Consider the following 25092-nt stretch of genomic DNA (forward strand, 5'->3'; position numbering starts at 1 on the left):
ATTATAAAAAAAAAAAAAATCAAGCGATTTATCAAGCGATATAATTAACAAATCAAATGAAAAGAACACATGTGTCGCTGCGTGTCGACTTATGTCGGTAAATGGAAAACGCTCTATGGCGTGAATTTGTAGTACTGTTTACAAGTTCTAAATACTGATCTTTCTGAATGCATTTTAAATTAACTTTTATACGAATATCGAATTAAGATTATATTAGCTGCATAATAATGTGTAAGTTTATTTATTTCGCTTTATTTTTATCTTATTCAAAAGTATTCTTCTATTGTTCGATAATAAACTTATGATCAATGATAAACATTTATTTATCATCACAATTTTAATATATATATATGTATATATATATATATATATATATATATATATATATATATATATATATATTTGTCTACTATTTTGTGTTCTTTATAGCTCTTAGTATTAATGATTGGACACCCGAGCATTTTGTTAAAAATCAATCATCTTGTAAATTTATATTGGAAAATTCTGATGCAATAAGAGAAATCCCTTTGTTAAACAATGCACCTTTACATTACTTTAAGGATAAACAACTTGTTAGATTTCGTGGCATGATACAAGATATGTATAATCCTGAATATTATTTTAAAAAGTATGAAGTCAAGAATATACAAAATGGATACTGTGATGTTAGATTTGGAATGTATATGGATTCAATGATATCATCGGTAATAATCAATATATGTATTTATATATGGGGAGGGTCTTACATTATTTATATATTCACGTTGATCATTTAAACGTCTTGGATATGATGTAAGACCAAGAGAAAGGAAATGGTAGTTACAGGTGTGAGATGTTATAAGATTAGCTTATCTCATGTATACTGCTACCTACAATTTATTTGTTAATAAATATTTTTATATTTTTCACTTATATTATATTTTTTAAAGGTTTAATATTTCTTTTTCTTTTTTTTCTCCCCCTAGCCAAATGAAGAAATCATTTTTAATTCAGAAAAGAATATCAGTTCTGAAAGACAAACATGCATTGTTATTTCTATACCAGGATTAAACAATTGGGCAAAACAAGGAGATACAAATATTGATAATTTAAATAGGAATGTAATAAATAATTACAATACAAATAAACGGAGTTTAGAAAATAATGGAGTTGAAGAAATGGATTGTTCAGAACCAACTAGGAAGAAAGAAAAATTGTTGATAGATGAGACAAATGAAACGTCAAATAATGCTAAAATAAATAAAGATAATAATGGTATTTTATCACAGGAACATATTTTAAATTTTCCAATACCGATTGACAACGGTAAAGCTTGTATTGTAAAGGTTAATTGATTATTTTTTATTTCTACTGTTTTTAAAAGAAAAATTATACATTATTATTCTGTTTACAAATTATGTTTTTTATTATTATTATTATTATTATTACTGTATATTTTTAGGTTTATGATGAAACAATACATTTAAAGCTGAATCAAGTTGTAGATATAATAGGATTTATATCACTTGATCCAGCATTAAATGTTATTAATAATTCTGAAGAAATGATGGAGGATGCTGAAATGAACACACATAATCCACCAATTTCTCTTGTACCAAGACTCCATGCGATAAAAATAACTGTATTAACAAAACATGAAATAGAAAATGCTCCATTAATAATGTCAAAAGCACAGGCAATAAGAGGAGATCTTCATATAATTTTAAGTCAGTTGTTATTTGGTGACCAATTGGCTGCTGATTATCTCATCTGCCATTTATTGTCTTCCATGTATGTGTAATGTTAGTATTAAGTATCCAAAAAATTTTCTAGAGATGTTGTATTGTTTTCTTTACAGATATATGAGAAAGGATTATCTTTGTCTTGGTACTTATCCTTTGAACATTACAAATTTTTCTATTACAAAGTGCAAGATATTTCCTAAAAAGCTTTACGATTTTTTAACACTATTTGTAAAAAAGAGTCACTTGTTGGAAGTTACATTGGAAAATTTAAATGATATGGCTTTGATACCAAAGTAAGTAATTTTAACAATGTTAATATTTTTATTCCATTAATTTAACACATATTGTACTAATTAAAAAAGAGCTATTTTTTTTTTTTTTTTTACATATTAGGAAAGATTATGTGTGCAACAGATTAACAAGTGGTATACTTCAATTAAGTGCTAATACTCATCTTGTAATTGATGAAACGGGATTGACCAGCGGTCAAGTTTCACAAGCTGGAAGACAGAACTATGATGCTATTATGAATTTAATTACATTTCAGAAAGTGCCATACGATTTTAAATTTTATACAATGGAGTATGATACAGATATACCTGTTTTAATCTTGTCAGAAGCAAAATCTTTTATACCAGTGCGTAACATTTTTTTTCGACGAGATCGAAATAGCTTCTAATAAAATAAATTTAATATATAATTGATTTTATTTGACAGTGCCCGACTCAAGTTGTATTAAAAGAAGAATCGGAAAATCATTATTTACAAGTAATTGAAGCTACTAATCAATATTTGAAGGATCAAAATCGATTGACTGACATTCGTCATTATCTTGAAGTTCTAAGGCATACTGAATTTGAATTTAATGAAGATGTTACAAATGTAAGTTATATTAATTATCAAACATCGACAAATTGTATAATGGACTATAGTTCAACAAAATATTAATGAGAAACATTATATCGCGTAGGTTATTCAAGATGATTTTGTACAAATGCGACAAACAAATAGAAATATAACTGGAGAAAATTTACATTCATTGATAGTACTGGCAAGACTGATGTCTTTATCTTATGGACAAAATAGATTAACCATAGATTGTTGGAAAAAAACAGTTGCGATGGAATTGGAAAGAATTAATAGATTACCGCAACGTAATAAATAAATGGTATATTACATATATTTGTATATTATAAGTGAGATAGTATTTGTGAGTTATTATAGACTTTTGATATAGCATTATTGTGTTGTTCTATACACATCTGTATATGCTTCGATAAATATTTATTTATAAAAGTTTTTCTTTTTTTCTATTTTTTTTTTTTTTTTTTTTTTTTTTTTCTTTCTTTTCATTAAAATAACATATAGTATTTTTCATTTACGATTATACGAAAGCTATTCTTTTATTAATAATTTTATATACACGAATAACATTTTTACAATTTCATTTAATTAAAATGAGACACTGATCGTAATTATGAATTGCTTTAAAAAAAAAAAAAAAAAAAAAAAAAACACCAAAACGCTAATATTTAATCAATCGTTCTTTTTTTTTTTGTAATGACTAAGTTCCACTTTTCAAATATTGGATTCAGAATATAAATCTTATCAGATCCAATGGAGAAATGGAATTAGTTCGTAAATACCGTTCCTTCGTTTATTCTTTATCAATGTTTCCGAACAGAAACATTTAAAGAATTTCTTTTCCATGAATGATTAATGTGTGCGTGAGGATTGACGATGAAACTTTATATACGAATTCTTTTTCAATGTGGCTAGAATCGTTTGTACAAAGAGTTATTTCTCGTAAATGGACGGAATACTTAGGCGAGGAGTGCATTGATACAAAGAAAGTCATTAATTGATATTTGAGCAACGAATGTAGATTTAATAAATAAATCGATGATTATGAAAATGATCCAAGTCATTTGAAATATTTTAAAAGATATATATATATATATATATATATATATATATATATATATATATATATATTTTGTGTCACACTTTCTTAAATTTATTTAAAAAAATTTTTAAATTATACAAAAGAATAATAATGTTTCAATAATAAATATATAATAATACTTATTCCTGTTTATTGTATTATTGAAAAATAATTTTTAAATGAATCAAATTCAAACGTCAAAATATATCAAAATGAAAAATATATGATTTGGAATCATTTTACATAATTACCGGGCTCATATAAATATCTTATTTTGAAATATTTATAAAGAAAAAACAAATTGGAAAGCCTTTGAAAATGAAAAAAACATCGCTATTTTAATTATATCAATTATCTCATAAATAGTAATAATATGTATTCATTTCGTAAAAGTGACGATAGAAGAGGACAGTAAGTATTTATGTTCGATGTAATAATAATAATAATCATCATCATCATCATCGTAATCGTCTACAAAAGAAAGAAAGTTTTATTGTTTATTTCGTGCTTAATTCTTAACTTCTTTCCCACATTAAAATGGATAAGGCACGATCTATATTTGATCCACTTTTGCTGGCATAAGATATCGATCGGCGAATTTTAAGTACGTATTGCGGCTAATATTTAATAGCCAAGATATAACTGATAAAATCAATAATTTATAGAGGCTCTCGGCATATTGAATAAAAATATGAGAAGATAGGATATATATCCTTATCATTTGTATGTCAAAATTTATGAACTTTTGTATTGTTTCTTTTTTTTTTTTCTTCTTCTATTTTGTTTTTCTCACAAAATCTTATTTCTTGTATCAAAGATAAAGATTATAATACATACACATATATTTCCTAAAATATAGAATTCTTTTTTCTTTTTTCTTTTTTCTTTTTTCTTTTTTCTTTTATGCTCTCGTATGACCAGTCTCATCGACACAAGCAACATCGAGTACCCTCTGAACAGGATGAACATTTTTCGTTTTATTCAGTCTTTGTTCACGCTCCTTTCTTACTAATTCTAAACCCTTTTTAGCAGCTTGAGTGTATCCTTTGGAAAGTGCAACTTCACCTTTTGCTCCAGGAATGTGTCCTGTGTAGCCAACGATTGGTGGTTTTTCCGGAGAGAGAGTACAATCTATATACGAAAAAAAAAAAAAAAAAGAAAAAGAAAGAAAGAAAAAAAAATGAAATTATTTTATAAAAAACCAAGTGAAATTATTTTATAAAAACTCATAAAATTTATCGTTCAAATTTTACCAAAAATAACTCGTTCTCGTTCTTGTCCATGGTCAATCTCAACGGCAACATTATCAGCTCTAACACGTGATAAAAGATTTCTCGAGTCTGTCCTTTCAGCCTGAGCTTTCATCACGTCCCTACGTGCCCTTAGTTTACTTTGAACTTCGTGCCATTCTTTTGCACCCTCCTCGACCGCCCTCATAAAGGGAAGACCGTACCTGTTGTTAAAGCCAGGTATGTATCCTACGAATTAAAATTTAAATAGCCTTACTCTCAAGTCGTAGGATACACATTAAACATCGGTTCCATTATCATAAATCTTCATAAATCCATATTTTATTTCTTAAGAGGTAAATGTTCAAAAAAAAAAATGAAAAAAAAAAAAACAAGAAAATCGATGTCTTTATACATTTTCTTAAAGAATATTATTTCAAAAACGTATGTGAGAAAAGAGACCTATATATACCTGAACATTAAAATTAAGAATCATTTTATTTCTCTTTTATTGCAGATGAACGAAACAGACTTTTTTTTTTTTTTTTTTTTTTTTTTTAGAGAATGAGTTTATAAAGTTTCCACTGTCATAAATTTTAATTATTTTTCTCTAATAAAATTTGTCAACATTGTTGAAAAACGTATATAAATATATAAATCGAGAAACATATAATTACAGTTGTTTTATAAAAAAGAAATAAAATATTTATAAAAAAAAAAAAAAAAAAAAAAACTAGAACGTGCGTTTTTGCAGTAAAATATCTCTTTAAAGAATATGTTTACCTGTGTATCCTAAAATATATGGTGGCGGTTTATACAAGTGTGCGTCGTTTTTCCAATCTCTTCTAATGTCCTTCTCCTTAGATATCGTAACGAGCGCAACGTCCTTACCGGAATTCGGCCTATAAGGCCCTGATTTCAAGATCTTCTTTTCTAGCAACTCCTATGAACGTATAAGAAGGATTTCAAACGAAGGTAATTTCTTAAAATAGAATTACGGGGAGTATACTTTTTTTTTCTGTTTTTTTTTTTTTATATCAGATCTATCAAGTGTTCTGTCTGTTAAATAAGTTTTTAACTTTCGAGTAAAGAAATCTAAAAGCTTCTATTATTATGGAAAAAAAAGTTGTAAATTTTATATATATATAAATTTATTAGTTTCTTTTTTATTTAAAAAACGAATATAATTTTTGATTTATAAATCTAAAAAATATGGAATAATATTTCAGATATATAGATCCGTTTCTGGTTTTTTTTTTTTTTTTTTTTTTTTTTTTTTAATCATAAATGAGAATAATAAAATGTCTATTCTCTTTCTCTTTCTCTTTATTAATATTTAATTCTCAATTAAATTTAAGATCTAAAAGATATAGAATATTAGATATGTATAGATCGGTAGATATAGTATATTTTAATTTCGTATATGTATATCTTACCCTCATTATTTCTTCCGTGTTCGCTCCAAATCTTTTTCCAACTCGAAACTTAAGAGTTGGACAGTGACCTGTGTATCTGAAAAAAAAAATATATATATATATATATTTATATATATACATATATATATATATATATATATTTTTTTTTTAAATTATTATCTTTATCCAAAAATGATTTAAAAATGAATCTTGATCTTTTCTTTGAAATAAAATACAATGGATGACGATACCATCGACTCATTGAACGTAACGGATCATAAAAATGCACTACCGGTGACCTACTACTACTAGATGGGAACCTCAAACTGTGACGGTCATGGTGCATTGACTATTACCGTCCATTGCAGAAAGTCGTTTATATATGATCGACGTGTGTCATGATACTCTGAGATCGATACGAAATCGATCTAGGTCATTGCTCGAGGTCTCGTAGATTCAACAAACATATCAATATCCATCAACATATTTTTTTTTCATTTTACGTTGAAATCATATTTCAACGATATGATAAGGCAAATAAATAATTTAAAATAAAAACAATTTTCCACCTAAGAAATCAGTATTATTAATGGAGTCCTTTTATCTTACCAAATTTATTAACAAAATAATTTTCTTTCTTTGCAAAATCCAACAAATTTTTATCCTATTGTTCGATCATTCCTACTGTTTTCTTTTTCTTCTTTTTTTTTTGTTTCTATTTTTTCTTTGTCTTTTTTTTTCTTTTTTTTTTTTTTTTTTTAATATCTCTTTATTCAATTAACTCGTCAAACTTTTTGTTTTTATTAATTCAAAGATGCGATCCAACTTTTAATTAAATTTCTTAAGTTCGTTCTTCCAAAGGATCGACAGATCTTTATATTATATAAAATTTTATATAAAAACAAAAATACATTCCTTCGCTTAGGATAAACATTTCAATGCGAAACGTCATAAATGGGATAGTTTCACGCGCATTTCATCCTTGCGTGGCTGGAAATAGGGGGTGTAAAAGTGTTTCGGTACCAGTCATGGTACCAGTTTCACGATACACTTCTCGAGGTCAATACTTTGCCGATGCATGTGTCAAGGGTTAGACTTGCGATCTAATTCTCACTTGATCTAATCTCTTATTCAAGGACAACTGACGAATACACGACGACAATAGACTTAGCGTGATTTCTAAAGCAGAATCGTTGCAAATTGGAAAGACCTAGTTAGATGATTGGTACTCGCGTATTTATCGTTGCGGTACGATCATCTTGATTGATTGTATACGATTAACACGTTGCTAATTGGCTAAATGAAATATAGATTTAGTAAAGTTCAAGGTATTTCTTTAATGGATGAATCTCTCTTTTTCAAATTTTGTTTATTGTTTTTAAATAAAAAATATAAAAAATAATTCTCTCTCTCTCTCTCTCTCTCTCTCCTTCTCTCTTTCTTCCTTTTTATTAAAAATAATAAGTATATAGAAAAGATTATAAAAGAATTCAGGAAGAGAGTATAAGAAAATTTTTAAATGAATTCTCACGGTTCGACGCGTCGAAGTTTCTTGCTCAGAAACCGTAGAATCCGAGGATTGTGTTCTATCAATGAGATCGTTACCTTTCTCAAAATAATCAGACCGTTTTTGACGTTTGAATATTCTTGGAAAGTGATATAAAAAGGGGATCGTCAATAAATCTTTAAAGAGATAAAATAAAAGAGATTTAAGCATATATTGTAATAATTTTATCCGTTCATCTTCGATAGTCGATTATCACGTAATCGAGCCTCTGATGAGAGACATAGGCCCGGTTTATTATATATTCGATAGACATGTCGTTTGACATCCGCGCACTTATACGGTTCTATAGAAAGTCACCGTTATCGTGGTACTTGTAAGTAACGTATGTAACTTTCCATAAGAGTAAAAGTGCGAGTACTCTTTGAGATCAGTGATATCTATTTTTATCAAGGTGATGCACGCTATTTTTTTTTCTTTTTTTTTTTTTTTTCTTTTTTTTTTCAATATATTATTTCAAAGACGTATGCTTTTCTTTTCTTTTTTTTTTTTTTTTTTCTGTATAGATACGTTTACTTCAATTCGAATCATTTAATATTTTCAATTTGATTTATTTAAAATTTCTTCAATCACAATTTTATTTCAATTAATTTATGAGTGACATTACACTCGTTTAGATACCGAACGGTTTCGTTCTATTGATGCGCAACGATGATGATGCACACGTCGAATTGTAACTTCGGTACTCAGTATTGTTTGCATATGTTATGCAACGTACATATATCCAACCGAGAACATTTATTATTGGCGTTAATCAACTTGCAAATTTAATTAGACCCATTTACGACTTGTTTAAACGATCGTCATTGAGATACCATAATGTTTTCTCTCTCTCTCTCTCTCGTTCTCTCTTTCTTTCTCTCTCTCTCTCTCTCTCTCTCTCTCTCTCCTGTAGAATAATATTCGATTTTTGTAATTCTTAAAAAATGTTCTTGGGGGATCGATAACGTTTAATGTAACCCTTAAAAACCTTAGAAGTCTCGTTGGGGTGAATGAAAGAAGACCAATCGATAGTACGCTAGATTCTTTCTATACAATTCTTTCACGAATATAGTTGGGGATGGGAACGAATCGACATGTATAAATTTTCAATAAAATTTAATGAAATTATTTTTATGATAATTATATCGAATTGATGATATTCATCATATCAAGAAAATCGTAAAGAAAATCAACAATATACTTATACATTACCCTGGTAAATGGGCACCGTAGCTTTGTCTAAAGAATCGTTTTTTTTCTTCATCGGAAACTGGATCGAACATGATTTCTTTCTCGATAAACTTATCATCACATATGGATGGAATTTTAAGAATCAGATGACAACGTGTATCGAGATCTTCGATTTTCGCGCCTCTATGATCATTTTTTTTCTTACCGACAACCGGAAGTTAATGTCACTGATAATCGTGAAAATATAAATAACACCACCGAATACGATAATTTCTTTGGTAAACGTTGCACTGCTCGCATGAAAGTAAAATTTCTTTAATGTTATTTTTTTTTCATTTAGCTTACTCGAATGTTAACGATTATCGTCTTTATCTGGACGATAAATCGAGCAAACTCGACCGCGAACTCAAGCGTTTTACGCGCGGCTACTGCTTCAGTGGAACAGGACTGTATATAGTCCGGCCTAAAGGCACATTAATACAAGCAACGTCCTACTAAAGACGCCCCTCCAATCTTTTTCCGGTGCAGGCCGCACCTCCCTTCGAGGGGACGAGCATTCAGGGACGTATCAACTATTTGATTTATTAGTTGCTCTATGCAAAATGAATCTATTTTTTTCTTTTCTTTTTTTTTTTTTTTTTTTTTTTTTTTAAATTCAAGACATTTTCATTTGGATAAAAATTCTCAAATTTAAATTTTTGACAGATCAAATGGTTCTATTGAATATTATTATATGTAAAAATAAAAAATTTATTACTTTATCAATTAATAAAATTATAAAAATTGTCAACACCGATGTTTAATGTTACTTGTATCTATTTAATATATTTACAATAATCATTTTTTTTTTTTTTAGAGACAAAGATATTTTACTCATTTATTGAAGTAATTTTTCTTAAAAATAACGTCAAGATGTTAAATACTTTTTTCGATAAATTAATCGGTTTGTAAGTATTCTAGTCAATACTTATTTATATAATACGAGCAGATAATCTTAAATATGTGTCTTGTCAGTCAAGCACATATTAGAAAAGTTTTTTCATTAATCAGGAAAACATTCGGTAAAGTAAATCGCTGTTTTACCGAAGGTCGCTAATGAAAGGTTTTTATTTTATTACTAATCGGTAAATTTTTGATTAGCTTCTGTTGCAAGAGATTCCTGTTTTATCGATAATTGATATAGTAGATTACTATTTAATTGACACATTACTTTGTGTAATCGTACATTCTCGCTTTACCAAACTAAGCAAATTATTAGGTAAAAATTATATTTGCTGTATCGATTTTGTAGAAATTGTTGGTAATAAATAACAAATTATATTTTGAAATATTTAAACACATCGACATGACTTACTTTTTTGAAATTTCGCAAGTAACTTTTAATTTGCTGTTCTCATACGTGACAATTAAATCACGAGGATCCACTTTACTGTTGACATCTGATACTTTATCGTTTTCTGCCAATTATTACTTTTTTAATCAAGTTATATGAAATAATACACCCAACACACAAAACGAATTATAAATTAATATATTTCAGAAGATTATTGTTATGAAAATATCAAGATATTATTACTTTCACGTCTATTCTTTAATTGAAGAAAAATTTCATAGTACTTCTAATATACATCGAGTGTTCAACGTTAGGTGAGTCTATAATCAACTTTAGTAAATCAAATGTTAAAATGACTAAATCATATATCATTCTAAATGATGCAATTTTATATAGAGATTTATAAAAATGTATATTTGTCGATTCCCTTCATTTTATCTTTATTCGTTTTTGCTTAATCAATCAAAAGTGCTATAATTTAATACCACTCACGATATTGCAATTTTAAACGAAATACGACCTTAATCATTCATGAATCATCTTGCGTATGCTTACGTGTATGTACATTTCGTATTTATTGATGAATTTACAGAATTAAGTATGCAACATATTACAATCAAGATATATCGTATCATAAAATATGATAAAATATTTAATAATATTTTCAAAATATAAAATAATAAGATATTTTCGATAATAGAATATTTGATTGGTATCACGTATTTGTTAGGGCTACCTATGATAGAAATAAAGTAAAAGTCGTGGGCGTGAAGGAAAGCTCTTAAAGTGAGATGACAAGACGTGGTCAGATTCAAAGAATTCAACAGACGATGGCGTCATCAACTCTCAATCAAACATACTACCTATTTTTCTTCATTCGTTCAAAATCTTAGCTTTGAGTACGTGCTAATAACTAAAAACAATAATCGTTTATACTATTATATTATACTATATGTTATTCATTCTTAAGATTTGTTGAAATTAATAACAGCAAAAAACAATGGAGATATATTAAGTCGTTCGAAGATTTTGAATAAAAAAAAAAACATCTTCTCCTTTTCTCAGAGGTCAAAGTCGAGTCTTGCAAAAATCTAAAATTCTCATACGCGATCCATGCTTTAAGGAATTCATCGTCAGCCGGCTGCTGACGTCATCTCCGGAGCAAGACTGGAGAACGGAGATCACGTGTTGCTCGAAAACTCAATACTCGCGCGTGTCGCGACCAATCGGCGCCGGAGAAGCATGAGTCCTGCACCCGTCTCGGTTCGGCAGCGTCGCTTCAGTCGTGCCGCGACCGTCGAATCGTGAACTTCGTTTTTTACGCTCGCTTATTCTTCCTCGTGTCTTCGAAGAGAAAGAGTGAGAAAGAAAGAAAGAAAGAAAGAGAAAAGAGATAGAAAAAGACAGTCGATCTTTTCAACGATCTTTTTACGGGAATCGATTACGACGATTCGTAGTAGACGCAAAAAAAAAAAAAGAAAAAAAAAAGAAAAAGAAGAAACAAAAGAGAAATAATAAAGGCTAAAAGTAAAGGAAAGGAAAATATTTCCAACGTTTCTCGTTCTTGTTGGTCCTCCACGTCGGTGAACGACCTCGACTCGAAGGATCATGGCCAGTCACAGGGCTACCAAATCCGGTTTTGCTGCGGAAGCGCAGAGAAAGGTAACGCCTGATCCACCCACAACTACCTTTCGACCATTTCCACAATTCTATCTTTCCTAGACAAGCCGATTTTCAACCCCTTGACTCAGTCATATCTATATCACACATACCACCCTCTCTATCATCCCAGCAAGATGTCGATTCGTGACCTACTCACCGAATATGCTTGTGCGGGCGCGGCTCTCGCACACCTTCACATTAAAAAACTTCTCGTAAGCGGCGTTATCTACAACCACTTTGTGAATCGTATTCTCTTATCTTAAATTTCGTTTGTCAGGGTTTTTTTTTTTTGTTTCTTTCGTTACGTTGCTTGCCAGTCCGAATAAATTTCTTTTTAAACAGGTAAACTCTTTCGACGTTCATACAAAATTAGACTGATAGATGATTCTTTTCTTTAAAATAAAAAGAAAAAAAAAACAAAAAAAAGAACAAAAGAATCTTCTCAATTGCCTTTTTGTTTCCAACCGATAATATTAGAGATATAACGGGTTAAAATCAATATATTCAATACTTGTTAAAAACGAGGAAGCGGTAAATTTGAAACTTCACGACCTGTTAGCTTTTCAAATGGCAGAGAGAGAGAGATAGAGAGAGATAGAGAGATAGAGAAAGAGAGAGAGAGTTTACCAAAAGAAGAATCTTAGTAGTTTTCGTTGACTCTATAAGACTAGTATTAGTATTAGTATTAGTATTAGTAGATATTCTAGAATATGGTATACGTGCCACACAAACGGCGACAGCTGCTTGCCGATCGTCTCTTTCGAAGGGGAATTAAAATGAGACCTAGTTGCCGAAGAAGGGAGCGTCCCTCGCAAAACTTGCCGGCCATGGTTACACCTCCTTCTTATTCTCATTCGTTGAGAGCCTTACGAATTCTTCTTTCCTATGGTCAACGGTACTGAAGATTCTATCCTTCTTCTTCTTTCTTTTGTCCTTGAACGAATAAAGAAACAAAAAAAAAAACAATTTATTCAGTCATCTCAATCTCTCGCGTTAATATAACAACAATTTTTTTTTTAAATATATTTCTTTTTCCTTTTCTCTTTTTTTTTCTTTTTCTTTTTCTTTTTTTTACGATTTATAGAACTTGGAACTTCTTATTCTCTAAAAATCTGTTACAATTTCTCAAAAATCATCGAGCATTTATTAAAGTCTAAAAATCGTTCGTATATTTATACGCAACAGAGCGTACGTATTTACATACATACGCCTGTCTGTTTATCGAATCACGAAAGTGTCGTGTGGGTTGTCTCAGAACACGCACCGGAAGTCCAAAAATGGAAGCTTATTTTTCTGGATATCCCTCTCATTCATGAATACGAAGGTTGATTCTGTTTCTATAAAAAAAAAAAAAAAAAAAAAAAAAAAAAAAAAAAAAAAAAAAAAAAAAAAAAAGAGAGAGAGAGAAAGAAAAAAAAGAAGTGAATCTTTTCGATGGATTAATTTAAAATCTTATTTAGATCTTGTAATCGATTTTTTTTTCCTTCCTTTTCTCTCTTGTTTCTTTGTCGTTGATTTTAAAACGGCAAAGGAAGGAATTTCTTCTGCGTACTCGTTCCTCTCGCTTTAAATCCCGATCGTTGAACATTCCTGCGGCTTGGGAGTAGAAAGAAAGAACGGTACTGCCGGCACACACGAAAGCTTTTGCCTTTCTTCTCTCGCTGAGAGAAGCTGTTGCTGTACTGTTGCTGTTGCTGTTGCTGTTGCTGTTGCTGTTGCCGTTGCCGTTGCTATTTAATAATCATGGCTCGGCTAGCGCCGAATATGGGAATACGTCGTCTCTAATACATATCTTTCAAAGCAACGATGACTCACATTTTATCGTTTTACGTTTTACGTATTACTAACTAAAACCACAAATCTTTTTGCAATTTCTGAATCAAAAAGGTATATCGAGTGAAAGAACGTACATTTTTTATTCTATTATTATTATTATTGTTGTTATTATTATTATTATTATTATTATTATTATTATTATTATTATTATTATTCTTTTTTTCCTTTTTACATCGAATTAGATTTAATCAAATTAAGAGAAAAGATCAAATCGAAGGAAACTTTTTTTTTTTTTTTTTTTTTTTTTTTTTTATCATTTATTACATATCATTTGTAATTTTCTTTCGCATTATAACGTATGAATTTATTTTATTATAATTTATGAAGTTGGTTACATCATATCGCGAGACATATCGATTATTTCAAATTTCTGACTAAAGTAACGGAATGACTCAAACTAAATTCCTATCCGAGATAAGCATTCTGACACGTTGAAAATAGTTCTATTGTATATATGTACATATTATAAGAGTCTTTGACCTATAAAGAAGTATATTGAGAAAAATGTCACGAAATTTGTGAATTGATAATATTTTTATTTTCGTTATATCGAAGGAATTGCAAAAAGGATGAATTAAGATTGAAATTAAACAAGAAAAAAAAAATAATAATAATAAATGAATAAAGAAAAAAATAAGAATAAAACTTGATTTTATTTAGATCAATATGAATATCATAGGAAACGATCATTCCCTTAGACACGAGTATGCTCATTACAAGAGAATACACGCTTATCGTCTTTGGAATGTGGTTCTCCGACTCGTTCTTTATACTTTGGAATCACGAGATCGTGAATCTTGCTTGCTCTTGCTTCTACTAGCATACGACGAAGATTATAACCGTATGATTTCTGACAATTTCAAATCGCTCTTTACATTTTAATTATTTATTATTATTTATTTATTTATTTATTTATTTATTTTTTTGTTCTCTTTTAATCCTAATCGAATACACGAATTTATTCTTAATCAATGACACGCGATCAGACTTCGAATAAACATTTTTTTTTTCCTCATTTTTCCTTGAGCAATCGTCTAACATATTCTTATCCAGGTGTTAACAGATTCTAAATTCATAATTAAAGTTATTTATATGCAGTGAGTCGTCAAGCATGACTATCTCGAATTATTATCTTGCTCGTTGATTTTCCAGTTCAAAGATCTCTCTCTCTCTCTCTTTCTCTCTGCTCCTTTCTCTCTCTCTTTCTCTCTCCTCCTTTCTCCCTCACCTCTCATATATCCTATATACGTGTATTAAATATCGATTACTCTACGAACAAAACTATATACTATAATTAATTACGTTAGAAAGTTATATTTATTTTATTCCATATATCTTAACGAGAATTCATTAACAAGATGAATTATTCATAAGAGTTACACCTCTGTGTCTCTTAAAGTGACGAATGTACTATATCGTGTGTATGTATGTGCTATGTATATATATATATATATATATATATATATATATATATATATATATATATATATATATAAAGAATTTCTTTTTTAAATCTTTTTGTTTTTGTTTTTTTTTTTTTTTTACTTTTTTATAATTCTTTAGCAAATGAAAGAACACAATTACGATTCTTGGAATTCTTTCGAATAATTACGTTTATACGATTTTCTCGATTTATATGATTTATTTAATTATCAGGTCTCGGGAACTTACAAGGACATTCATAATTTTTGATTCGAATTTCAATTAGTAATTGGAAATTTGTATTTATCGATCAATTTGCGATCGACACTTTGGAATTTATATTTTTCATCGAATTGGACGTTAATCTTCTTAATTAAAAATAAACTTAGAAAAGTGAAGAGTACCTTGAGATAATCTAAACGCAGTCAACATGAAACTAACCTTATGAGAAAACTTTCTCCATGTCGTGACTCATCCAAGCATAACTTCTTCCTTATGTCATAATATCGCATGTCGGTCGATATAAGTCTCTTAGTTGATTTTGATTATTGCATTACTTAATCGAGCATCATCTGTATACTTAATAATTACATTTTTTAGAGGAATATAGGATGAACCAAAAGTTTTTTTTGTAGTTTTACAATCTAAGCGAAAAAAAAAAGAAAGAAAGAAAGAAAGAAAAAGAATTAAGCCGCGAGAAAAAAGGGTCTCGAAAGAAGAATATTTAATTTTTTAAATCATCTAAGAACTTTATGATTCACCTTGTATACGGATATATGTTGAAGTTCCTTTTTAAAAAAAATTATTCCTATATGAGTTGGGTTCTTTGCGAAACGACCATCCTTTCACATTGGAAACTGGAATTAAAAAAGAAGGATGAAGAAGGTTGACTCTTGACCTCTACATTGTACGAACCAACCCTAGTTATGACCTTGCATTCTTATAAATCACTCTTTTTAAATTCCCATGAAGAGTGAAAAAGAAACTTAACTTTTAATTTTTCTTTTTCTTCCTTTCTTCTTTTTTTTTTTTTTGTTCTTTTTCTAACGAGAACGAGTTTTATAAAATATAAATTACATATATACAAAAATTTCTCATATTTTAAATTAACGACGATCGTGATATAGGTATGTCGAGTTTACTATCTAAAAATGGCTGACTAGATCTCGGATGGTTTTTTATTCGGATGACATCAACGCGATGATTCTGTTCCCTCTTCTCTCATAATCGACACAACAATGTATCTACTTACATATGTATATATGTATGTATGTATGTATGTATGTATGTATGTATATATGTATATATGTATGTATATAGATATACTTTCCTCGAAGAATCGTGAGAGAAATATTAAAACGAGACAGTCGAGACTCGTTTGCTGGATTAGTTAAAAGTTATCCAAGTATAGGAACCAACATTGTCGCCAATAATCATTTAAAATTATCATTCAAAATTAATCTTCGTTCATGCATATACAAATCGAACGTAAATACATAGTATACGAATTTACAAACTATTCAACATCGTAATTGTTTCTAAGGAAACAATATTTTCATGAGGAACATTCATCGAAATTCTTTTCTACATTTCAATAATTTTTCTACATTAAAATATTTAAATTCCAACGATGCAATTGTATCATTTTGATGCAATTGTAAATTTCTTGCCAAAAAATTATGATAATATTTACTCAATGGTATAATGTTACCAAATAATTTCTATGAGAAAGAAATCATGCGTTGGAGGATTAAATGGTTATAAAAAAAAAAAAAAAAAAAAAAAAAAAAAAAAAAAAAAAAAAAATCACGAGAGAAAAATGAGAACTATGACGTTTTTAGTAAGACAAACATGCGTTTAAATTCTATGTCGCGTAGTATTACGCGTAAGGAGACGTAATTCCTTTGAATCGTACACACAGGACACTCTCGTTTAGACCAACCGTATATGGTGGAGATCACACAACTGGACAACCTTCGCGTTTACTTACACATATATAAATTTATATACATATATATATATATATATATATATATATGTATGAGTATATACATACACATATGCTGTATAAGTCGTACGAGTAAGTAGATATTATGCAATTGTTGACCTTACAAAGTGGGTCAACGATTTAGTCTCTTTCGAGATCTTATAAATATCGATTCGAATCCGCTATAAATTCGATCGTCCTTAACCGTACTCCCTTATAAGGTGAATCGTTAAATGAGCCTTTGAAAGTTCCTTTAACAGCTACAAATCCATATTACATAGTATCATCAAATATCATCCTCGATGAACGATCTACCGAAATGGAAACTGATTCGTCCGTCGTATTTACATTATTTGTCTTTGAAACTAATAGAGATAAAGGGAAATAAAATATAAACAAAAGAAAAAATATAATAGAAAAGATAATATAGGAATCAAGTACTATATATCTACAGGTAGGGACAAAAGTTCTCGAATGATTTTAAAAATCGATTACTCCTTTACGAAAGTATCAACTTTTATCCTTTAATTCCTAGGTTTACGATATGAAGAAAACAGAATGAAACAAAAAAAAAAAAAGAGAGAAGAAAAAAATAACTTAATAAGAATCTCATTGAAAAGGAATCAATTGATTTTTAAAATCATCTAGAAACTTTTGATCCACCCTATATATATATATATATACCATACTATGCTTATAAGTCAATGAAAACTGATTTATTCTGAATCGAGTCAAGTTGGAACTAAACATTGGAATCTTTTCTTTGTTCGGTAAATCGTATAATAATGATAATGAATGAATATAAATAAAGACAGAGAAAAAAAGAGAGAGAAGGAGAGAGAGAGAGAGAGAGAGAGAGAGAGAAGGAGAAGGAGAGAGAGAGAGAGAAGAAGAAGGAGAGAGAAAGAGAGAGATCATAAGGCTATCGCTAAGTTGTCGAGGCTCTTTCTCGTTCGAAATGGTCGATAAATTAATTGATCAAGGCAGAGAGATATCTTCTGAGAAGCCTTCGACTGTTCTCTTCTCAAAAATGATGTCGGGTAAAGGAAGAAACGCGTAAGGGTCGATCCGTCTCGCTCTTTATCGTCGACATATAAAGTCGCCTTCTCTCTCTCTCTCTCTCTCTCTCTCTCTCTCTCTCTCTCTCTCTCTATCTTTCTTTCTCTTTCTCTGTCTCCCTTTCTCATTCTCTTTCTGACCTGATTTTCATGGCCGTGAACGTGCGAACGTGTCATTAAGCCGATCGTCATCGTGCCGTGACCGTGAGACACACGTGGGGAGTCACGCATGGTAATCCTTTAATTATCAGTACTTGCCCTCGGGTGCACTTTTAACGCGAATGCGACTCCGTTCTCTCGCTCTTATATTAGTAGAACGAATTGAAACGAACCAATCTCTGCTTTTCTCAAGTTATATTTGTAAACGCACGCTCCTAATGGCATATTCAAATATATGTACTTTGGATTTTTTTCTTTTTCTCTCTTTTTCTCGTCTTTTTTTTTTCTTTTTTTCTTCTTTTTTTTTTTTTTGTTTTATCCTTCCTACGACTTCTCAATTTTCTATCATCGCTTTTGAATAATCGTTCATTCATCACGAATATAATTATGTATTATATATTTAGTTAAATAAAATTCGATAATTTTTTCCTATGAAATTTAATTGTATACATTATTTTTATATATATATATATATATATATATATATATCCTTTTTTTTTTAATTTTTTAATTTAGTCAATTATATGAACTGATTGAATTAAGATTATTATAATTTCGATAATCTTATTTTTTTGCATTTTGAATGTGTGTAATACATATAACGATCTAGTCATATATCGAAGAATATCGCAATACCTTGATGAATTGTTTTTATAAAGCATAACAGACAGAGATATATTCGTGATAAGATAGATAAGGCTTAGCGAATCATGAAAATATTTCTTTCCACACGTATTTACACGTACATTAATACCCCGCCACTGTAAGCCGAGATATCAATATACTTGAGAACAATAAAATAATGTTTGAAGTAATCGATCGATATCATTTATTATATGTTCGTTTTCTTCTTATTTTCACGAAAAATATGATATTAAATAAGCTCATTGGTGATCCTGATAAGATTTTTCTTTTTATACTTTCCTTCTTTCTTGAAACATGAACGATTTGATGATCGAAGAATTTTTATCGTTTCTAGATAAAAGACTGTGTTTATCTTTTTTTTTTATCTTTTTTTTCTCTTTACCTTTATTTTTTTTTTTTTTTTTTTTTTTTTTTTTTTTTTAATTTCAACAAATCACCTTTGATGAACGATGGAATTTTCTATATTAAATGTATATTGTCACAAACATTTTTCTATATCTATTAATAACATTTGTCGCTATTAACACTACTTATACTATTATTATTATTATTATTATTATTACTATTACTATTATTACTGTAGATTTTTATTTATAGAAATACACGCTTGTAATATAAAATAGTGTAATAAAATTTTTTGTATTGAACATTCATTTTTATAAACATTTTTATACCATTTAATGACATTTCTTATCATAATCATCATCATTATTATTATTACTATTATTATTATTATTATTATTATTATTATTATTATTATTATTATTATTATTATTATTATTATTATTATTATTATTATTATTATTATTATTATTATTATTATTACTACTACTACTACTGTTATTATTATTATTATTATTACTGTTATTATTGTGGAATTTATTCGCTTGAGAATTTCGTATTGAATACATAGAGGTGTTATCGCTGACGTAGCACAGGATGAGAGCAGGCTGTCCCATACTAGAAATCGCTCAACGGTTTTGCGGTTACCGGTAGAAAATAACTGCCTGTTAATATCTTTATGTTAGAGAAAAGTTACATGCGTAGTGGAAAACGTAATTCGTCATTTTATCTTTAATATATTTACGAATAAGAAAATTGTGAATCTTCCTTTTAGTTCCTCTCGAAACTAATCTTCTTCACTCTTCTCTAAATTCTTCTTATTTTTTTTTTCCTCTTTTCTGTACCTATTTCTCCCTTCGTAGAAGTTTTCATTATATACATACATACATACATACATATATACATACATATGTGTGTGTACATTTACACACACACACACACACGCACATACATACACACAAATGTTCGCTGATGTTTAGAAAGTTCAGCTAACGGATACGTATACCTGCTTACCTTTTTCTACCTGCATCAGGTATAAAGAAAAAAGAAAAAGAAAAAAAGAAAATTTTTAGCGGGAAATTTGAATTCTTACCTTATACCGTCACGTTTCTAATCGATTTATTAAGTACAACGTAACATAACATTCTTCTGATACATTGTCGATATCGACTTTATAACGGTTACAACGAGTTTCTGACGAAACGCTACAATAGTTGTTCCTACTCTCTGTATTCACGATACAAGCGTGCAAATCTATCGATTAGATAAACCTTTATCCAATGACATCATGCGTATAAACGAGGACACACGTCGAAACTCTTATCGTCGCAATTCTTTTAAAAATATCGTTACTGGTATTTAAAAAAAAAAAAAAAAAAAGGAAGGGGGCAATGGGGAGAGAAAAAATTGTAGGAAAAGAAAATGATTCGATTCGTTCTAAAGTAATTTTAAAACGGATTAATGGAAACACGAGAATTATCATTATTATTTGTTTTTAATCATTTTCCGAGAGAAAAAGAAGTATAATAAGATATTTTGTCACTGATACGTTGCCAATAAGCCATTCCTTTTTTCCCTGTTAATAAAATTATCGTAGACTTACTTAATACCTAAATATAGACATGATCGTGTCCTACATTATGACAACTGTTGTAGTATCGCTACGATAACATTCTCAAAAAAGGGAGAAAAACGAGGAATGAATCAATTGATCCATTTTTAGTTATGAACTATACAGATTTGTTTCGTTGTGTATACCTAACAATTAAAAAAAAAAAAAAAAAAAAAAAAAAAAACATTAAAAAAAAAATGTTCACGAGCGTTAAATTTTAACGACGAATTATGGACAGTCGATATGACGTTTTCTTTTCGATAAATTTTTTCAACAGGAAAATAATTCCACTCTCCAGACTTAGGTATACTTATTACCTTCCTGAGAATAAATCGTTTGGTCGGACGCTTATGACTAATAATTTTCCTTCCACGAAGAAGCTTGTTCGAACATAAAAGGATGATTTTTATCTTATCCTTTTTCTTGTCTTTTTCTTGTCTTTTTCTTCTTCTTCTTCTTCTTTTTCTTCTTTTGAGTTCTGAACGACGTCTCAGGTAAAAGTGAATAAAGCAGAGAATGAGAATGCTTCGTATAAGATTTATGTTCTACCATTGCTCCTTCTTCGAGTACCAAGATCAACTAAACGAAAAAGATTGTTGTCCTTAAACCAGATCCTTGCTCTCTCTCCCTCTCTCTCTCTTTTTCTTTCTGATAATGTGACTCTAAATAATGTAGTAACGTAACGTGTAAATACTCGTCATCTACTGTTTATATTTCTTAGAATACTTATATGTATATGTATATATATATATATATATATATATATATATATATATATATATATATGTAAATATAAAACAAATATGTTTGTATGTAAAAGTTTTTGTAACGTTCGTTCTGAAGTATAACGATATGAATATTTTATTTGTCAAACGTTTAACATAAATTTTCCTTTTTACATATAATCGTTTATATAAATATCAATTATTAATTCAATTATAATTATCTTAAATTAATATTGAAACTTAAACACATTGGTAACTATTTTGCATTTGTGAAATATCTTTTTCTTTCATACAAAATATAGATTTTCAAAAATTAGAAAATAACTTTTTATTACATCGAATATATATTACATATATACACATACATATCGTACTACAGAAAATATGACAATGAATTGTCGTGTATATCTTCTTGCTTACGAGTAAGAAAACGAGTAATAATAATAAAAATAATAATAAAAGAAATGATCAATTACAAAAAGAAGGTCAAATCGTCATGTTTACTTTGCAAGACGATTTCCCCCTCTCTCTTTCTCTTTCTCTTTCTCTTTCTCTTTCTCATTCTCTCTAGGGTAACGAAGTCAAGGTTCTTAAAGCGATAAAGTAAAAGCGCAAAAGCACGTTTTACGAGGTGCGTTCGGTAGATGCAGAAAATTTCCATCGTTGGTTAAAGCAGACCAAATGCGAAAACATTTTTACAGAAGGAGGCAGGAGCAGATGGGCAGACGGAATGATGGTATGTTGTTCTAACGCTCGAGTCGCGATCGGGATTCGCGACTAGTTTGAGACGCGTGAAGTGCATCGGGATGCATAAATTGCATACGGATGGAAAGAGAAAGAGAAAGAGAAGGAGAGAGAGAGAGAGAGAGAGAGAGAGAGAGAGAGAGAGAGGAGAAAGAGACCGTATGTCTAACGGAATATATGCATACATCGTGGAGAGATGAATGCGGGGCGTCGGTCCAACTTCGGATGCCATTCCTTTTTGGGTAAACGATGAAGTTCGATCGTTTCAATCGTCGCACATCGTTTCATTCCTTTTTTGTTGTACCATGTCCATTTTGAGAATTTAAAGATCTTTCTATTAAATTTCTTCGTCACCTTGATAAACACGTAAAGAATTGATGATTTCATCAATCTCTATGCCCGTTCAAAGAATTTTCAGATATATTTTTCTTTTCTTTTTTCAATTCAATAATTTGTGTTAAACGTGTATATGTATGAGACTAATTTTGATTCTTTTTTTTTTACATATCTGTATTCCTTAAAAACAAACGTTTAAGTACTGAAGTACAGGCATATTATATCGGTTTTAAGATCCTTTTAAATCTTTTCATTCATGAACGTGTCAAGCTGATCTTTATACTTCTTTTTACTTTTTTTTACATATACATGTACATATTGTTTAAGAGAGAACAAACGTTTAGGTACTTAGATACACACGTTGTATCGTTAAAAACGTAATGAGATCCTCCGGACGTGAATTGACTCGAATAAATCTTCTCTTCGAACGCAACGCGTTGCATATACTTATGGAGATGATCCATACGTACCAGCGGAGGAACAACGAACTGGTGTTCAAACGAGTTAGGTCAGTGACTCCAGCAGTAACGCTCATGTCGCAGAACCCTACAGGATGCGTTACTTAGAACAGTGGAACCTCGTATAATTAATAACTTGATAGGAATAGATAAAGAAGTCATTGCTTCATTTAATGACAAAAAAAAAGAAAGGAAAAAGACAAAGAAAAAATATAAAAAATAAAAACAAAAGGAAAAGAAAAAGCGTAACATTCGTCTTACGTTAAAAAATAAAAGAGAATGATCTTAAAAATATCTTTCTTCTTTTGTTTTTTTTTTACAGATAAATAGTAAATACAGTGAAGAACTAGCTCAAGAATGTTTGGAATGGATCAAGACGATCACTGGTGAGGACATAAATATCAATGGTGATATGGATAGTTTCTATGAGGTTCTGAAAGATGGTGTACTTCTCTGCAGGTTTGTTTCAATCTCTATTTATCAAATAAAACAGTTTTCCAGCAATGCAATATCCTATTAATCTTTACGTATGTTTCCAGGTTGGTGAATGACATCAAGGAAGGATCCGTAAAAAAGATCAATAAAACGACTTTGGCTTTCAAGTGTATGGAAAATATAAATGCATTCCTTGAAGCTGCACGAGCATTAGGTGTCCCACCTCAGGAAACCTTTCAAACTGTTGATCTTTGGGAACGACAAAATTTGAACTCTGTTGTCATTTGCTTGCAATCTCTTGGAAGAAAGGTATAATTTATTTCCTTTTTCTTTCGTGTTTTTATTTTTTATTTATTTCTTTTTTTTTGTTTTGTTTTTTTTTTCCATTCAATAATAATTTATTATCTCTTAGGCGGGTAACTATGGTAAGCCAAGTATTGGACCAAAAGAAGCTGACAAAAATGTTCGTAATTTCACCGAGGAACAACTTAGAGCTGGCCAAGGTGTAATAAGTCTACAATATGGTAGCAATAAGGGTGCCAATCAAAGTGGCATTAATTTTGGAAACACCAGACATATGTAAACCGTAGATTAACATGGAACAAATTCTTCCATGAAAAAGCACTATAATTTTATTTTATTTTATTTTACTTCCATAAGTACTCAAGCTATAGATGTACTCTATCGCATAACTTTCTTCTTCAGCGGGCCAAATTCGATTTATGCATAAGATATATATATATATAAGATATATATATATATATATATATATATATATATATATAAATATATATATATATATATATATATATATATATAAATATATATATATATAAAATATACTTATGCATATAATAGGAGTAAGCAGAGAGAAAAAATAAATAAACATACTATAAAAGACCATTTACGCGTGCGTTGAATATCGAAATAAGTATCGGTATGTTGTAAATTCTAATCTACCTGTCTTGGTAATAATAAAAGCAGATAAAAAAACAAATCAAACGTTTTAAACAATTAACAATTACTGTGCAAGTATATAGCTCTCTGGACTAAACAAGTAGAACATATACTTATTAAATCAAGAACAAAGACATATGTTACACGTGGATTTTTATATTGGACAGTGTAGAGAAATAATTGTTATGTATTACAAATATATTATAATACAGAACCATTATTGCAAAGTTACTCTGTTACTGTTACGTTAAAAGAAACTCGTACGTGTTACAACGTAACCATATTAATTATATTACAAGTTCATGTTGCACGTGAGATATTGATGATTATA

The 25092-nt window shown here is 29.2% G+C and overlaps 3 protein-coding genes across 4 annotated transcripts; 2 read left to right on the top strand and 1 right to left on the bottom strand.

Annotated features, from left to right (window-relative positions):
* Positions 1-15: 15 nt before the first annotated feature.
* LOC124430763 (mini-chromosome maintenance complex-binding protein) lies at positions 16-3082 on the top strand. Its single transcript, XM_046977762.1, has 8 exons — positions 16-231; positions 430-704; positions 966-1325; positions 1442-1770; positions 1838-2017; positions 2118-2361; positions 2442-2606; positions 2695-3082. The coding sequence occupies exons 1-8, from the start codon at positions 228-230 to the stop codon at positions 2887-2889; spliced, it is 1752 nt and encodes a 583-aa protein (XP_046833718.1). The 5' UTR covers positions 16-227; the 3' UTR covers positions 2890-3082.
* Positions 3083-4153: 1071 nt separating this feature from the next.
* Positions 4154-13368, bottom strand: LOC124430675 (protein FAM166B-like). 2 transcript variants are annotated; one of them, XM_046977600.1, is made up of 5 exons: positions 12769-13368; positions 6335-6410; positions 5682-5841; positions 4923-5147; positions 4154-4800 (listed from the first exon to the last, which is right to left on the bottom strand). In XM_046977600.1, exons 2-5 carry the CDS (start codon positions 6338-6340, stop codon positions 4571-4573), a joined length of 621 nt encoding a protein of 206 aa, XP_046833556.1. In that variant the 5' UTR covers positions 6341-6410; positions 12769-13368; the 3' UTR covers positions 4154-4570. The 2 variants fall into 2 exon arrangements, with proteins under 2 accessions (XP_046833556.1, XP_046833555.1); XM_046977599.1 differs by lacking the exon at positions 12769-13368 and adding an exon at positions 9072-9540.
* LOC124430676 (myophilin) lies at positions 11641-24975 on the top strand. The gene is made up of 4 exons (XM_046977601.1): positions 11641-12045; positions 23692-23828; positions 23909-24113; positions 24217-24975. Exons 1-4 carry the CDS (start codon positions 11992-11994, stop codon positions 24385-24387), a joined length of 567 nt encoding a protein of 188 aa, XP_046833557.1. The 5' UTR covers positions 11641-11991; the 3' UTR covers positions 24388-24975.
* Positions 24976-25092: the final 117 nt, after the last annotated feature.

This window comes from Vespa crabro, chromosome 19, assembly GCF_910589235.1.
Source record: "Vespa crabro chromosome 19, iyVesCrab1.2, whole genome shotgun sequence".
NCBI classification, from domain to species: Eukaryota; Metazoa; Arthropoda; class Insecta; order Hymenoptera; family Vespidae; genus Vespa; species Vespa crabro.

Excerpts from the sequence above, each read along its gene's own strand:
- LOC124430763 (XM_046977762.1), top strand. Across the intron at positions 705-965 it reads TGGATTCAATGATATCATCG|CCAAATGAAGAAATCATTTT; the intron begins GTAATAATCAAT and ends TTCTCCCCCTAG. Across the intron at positions 1,771-1,837 it reads TGCCATTTATTGTCTTCCAT|ATATATGAGAAAGGATTATC; the intron begins GTATGTGTAATG and ends TTTTCTTTACAG.
- LOC124430675 (XM_046977599.1), bottom strand. The coding sequence starts at position 9,142 with ATGTTCGATCCAGTTTCCGATGAAGAAAAAAAACGATTCTTTAGACAA. Across the intron at positions 6,411-9,071 it reads TACGGTGCCCATTTACCAGG|ATACACAGGTCACTGTCCAA; the intron begins GTAATGTATAAG and ends TTTTTTTTTCAG. Across the intron at positions 4,801-4,922 it reads ACGAGAACGAGTTATTTTTG|ATTGTACTCTCTCTCCGGAA; the intron begins GTAAAATTTGAA and ends TTTCGTATATAG.
- LOC124430676 (XM_046977601.1), top strand. The coding sequence starts at position 11,992 with ATGGCCAGTCACAGGGCTACCAAATCCGGTTTTGCTGCGGAAGCGCAG. Across the intron at positions 12,046-23,691 it reads CTGCGGAAGCGCAGAGAAAG|ATAAATAGTAAATACAGTGA; the intron begins GTAACGCCTGAT and ends TTTTTTTTACAG. Across the intron at positions 24,114-24,216 it reads TGCAATCTCTTGGAAGAAAG|GCGGGTAACTATGGTAAGCC; the intron begins GTATAATTTATT and ends ATTATCTCTTAG.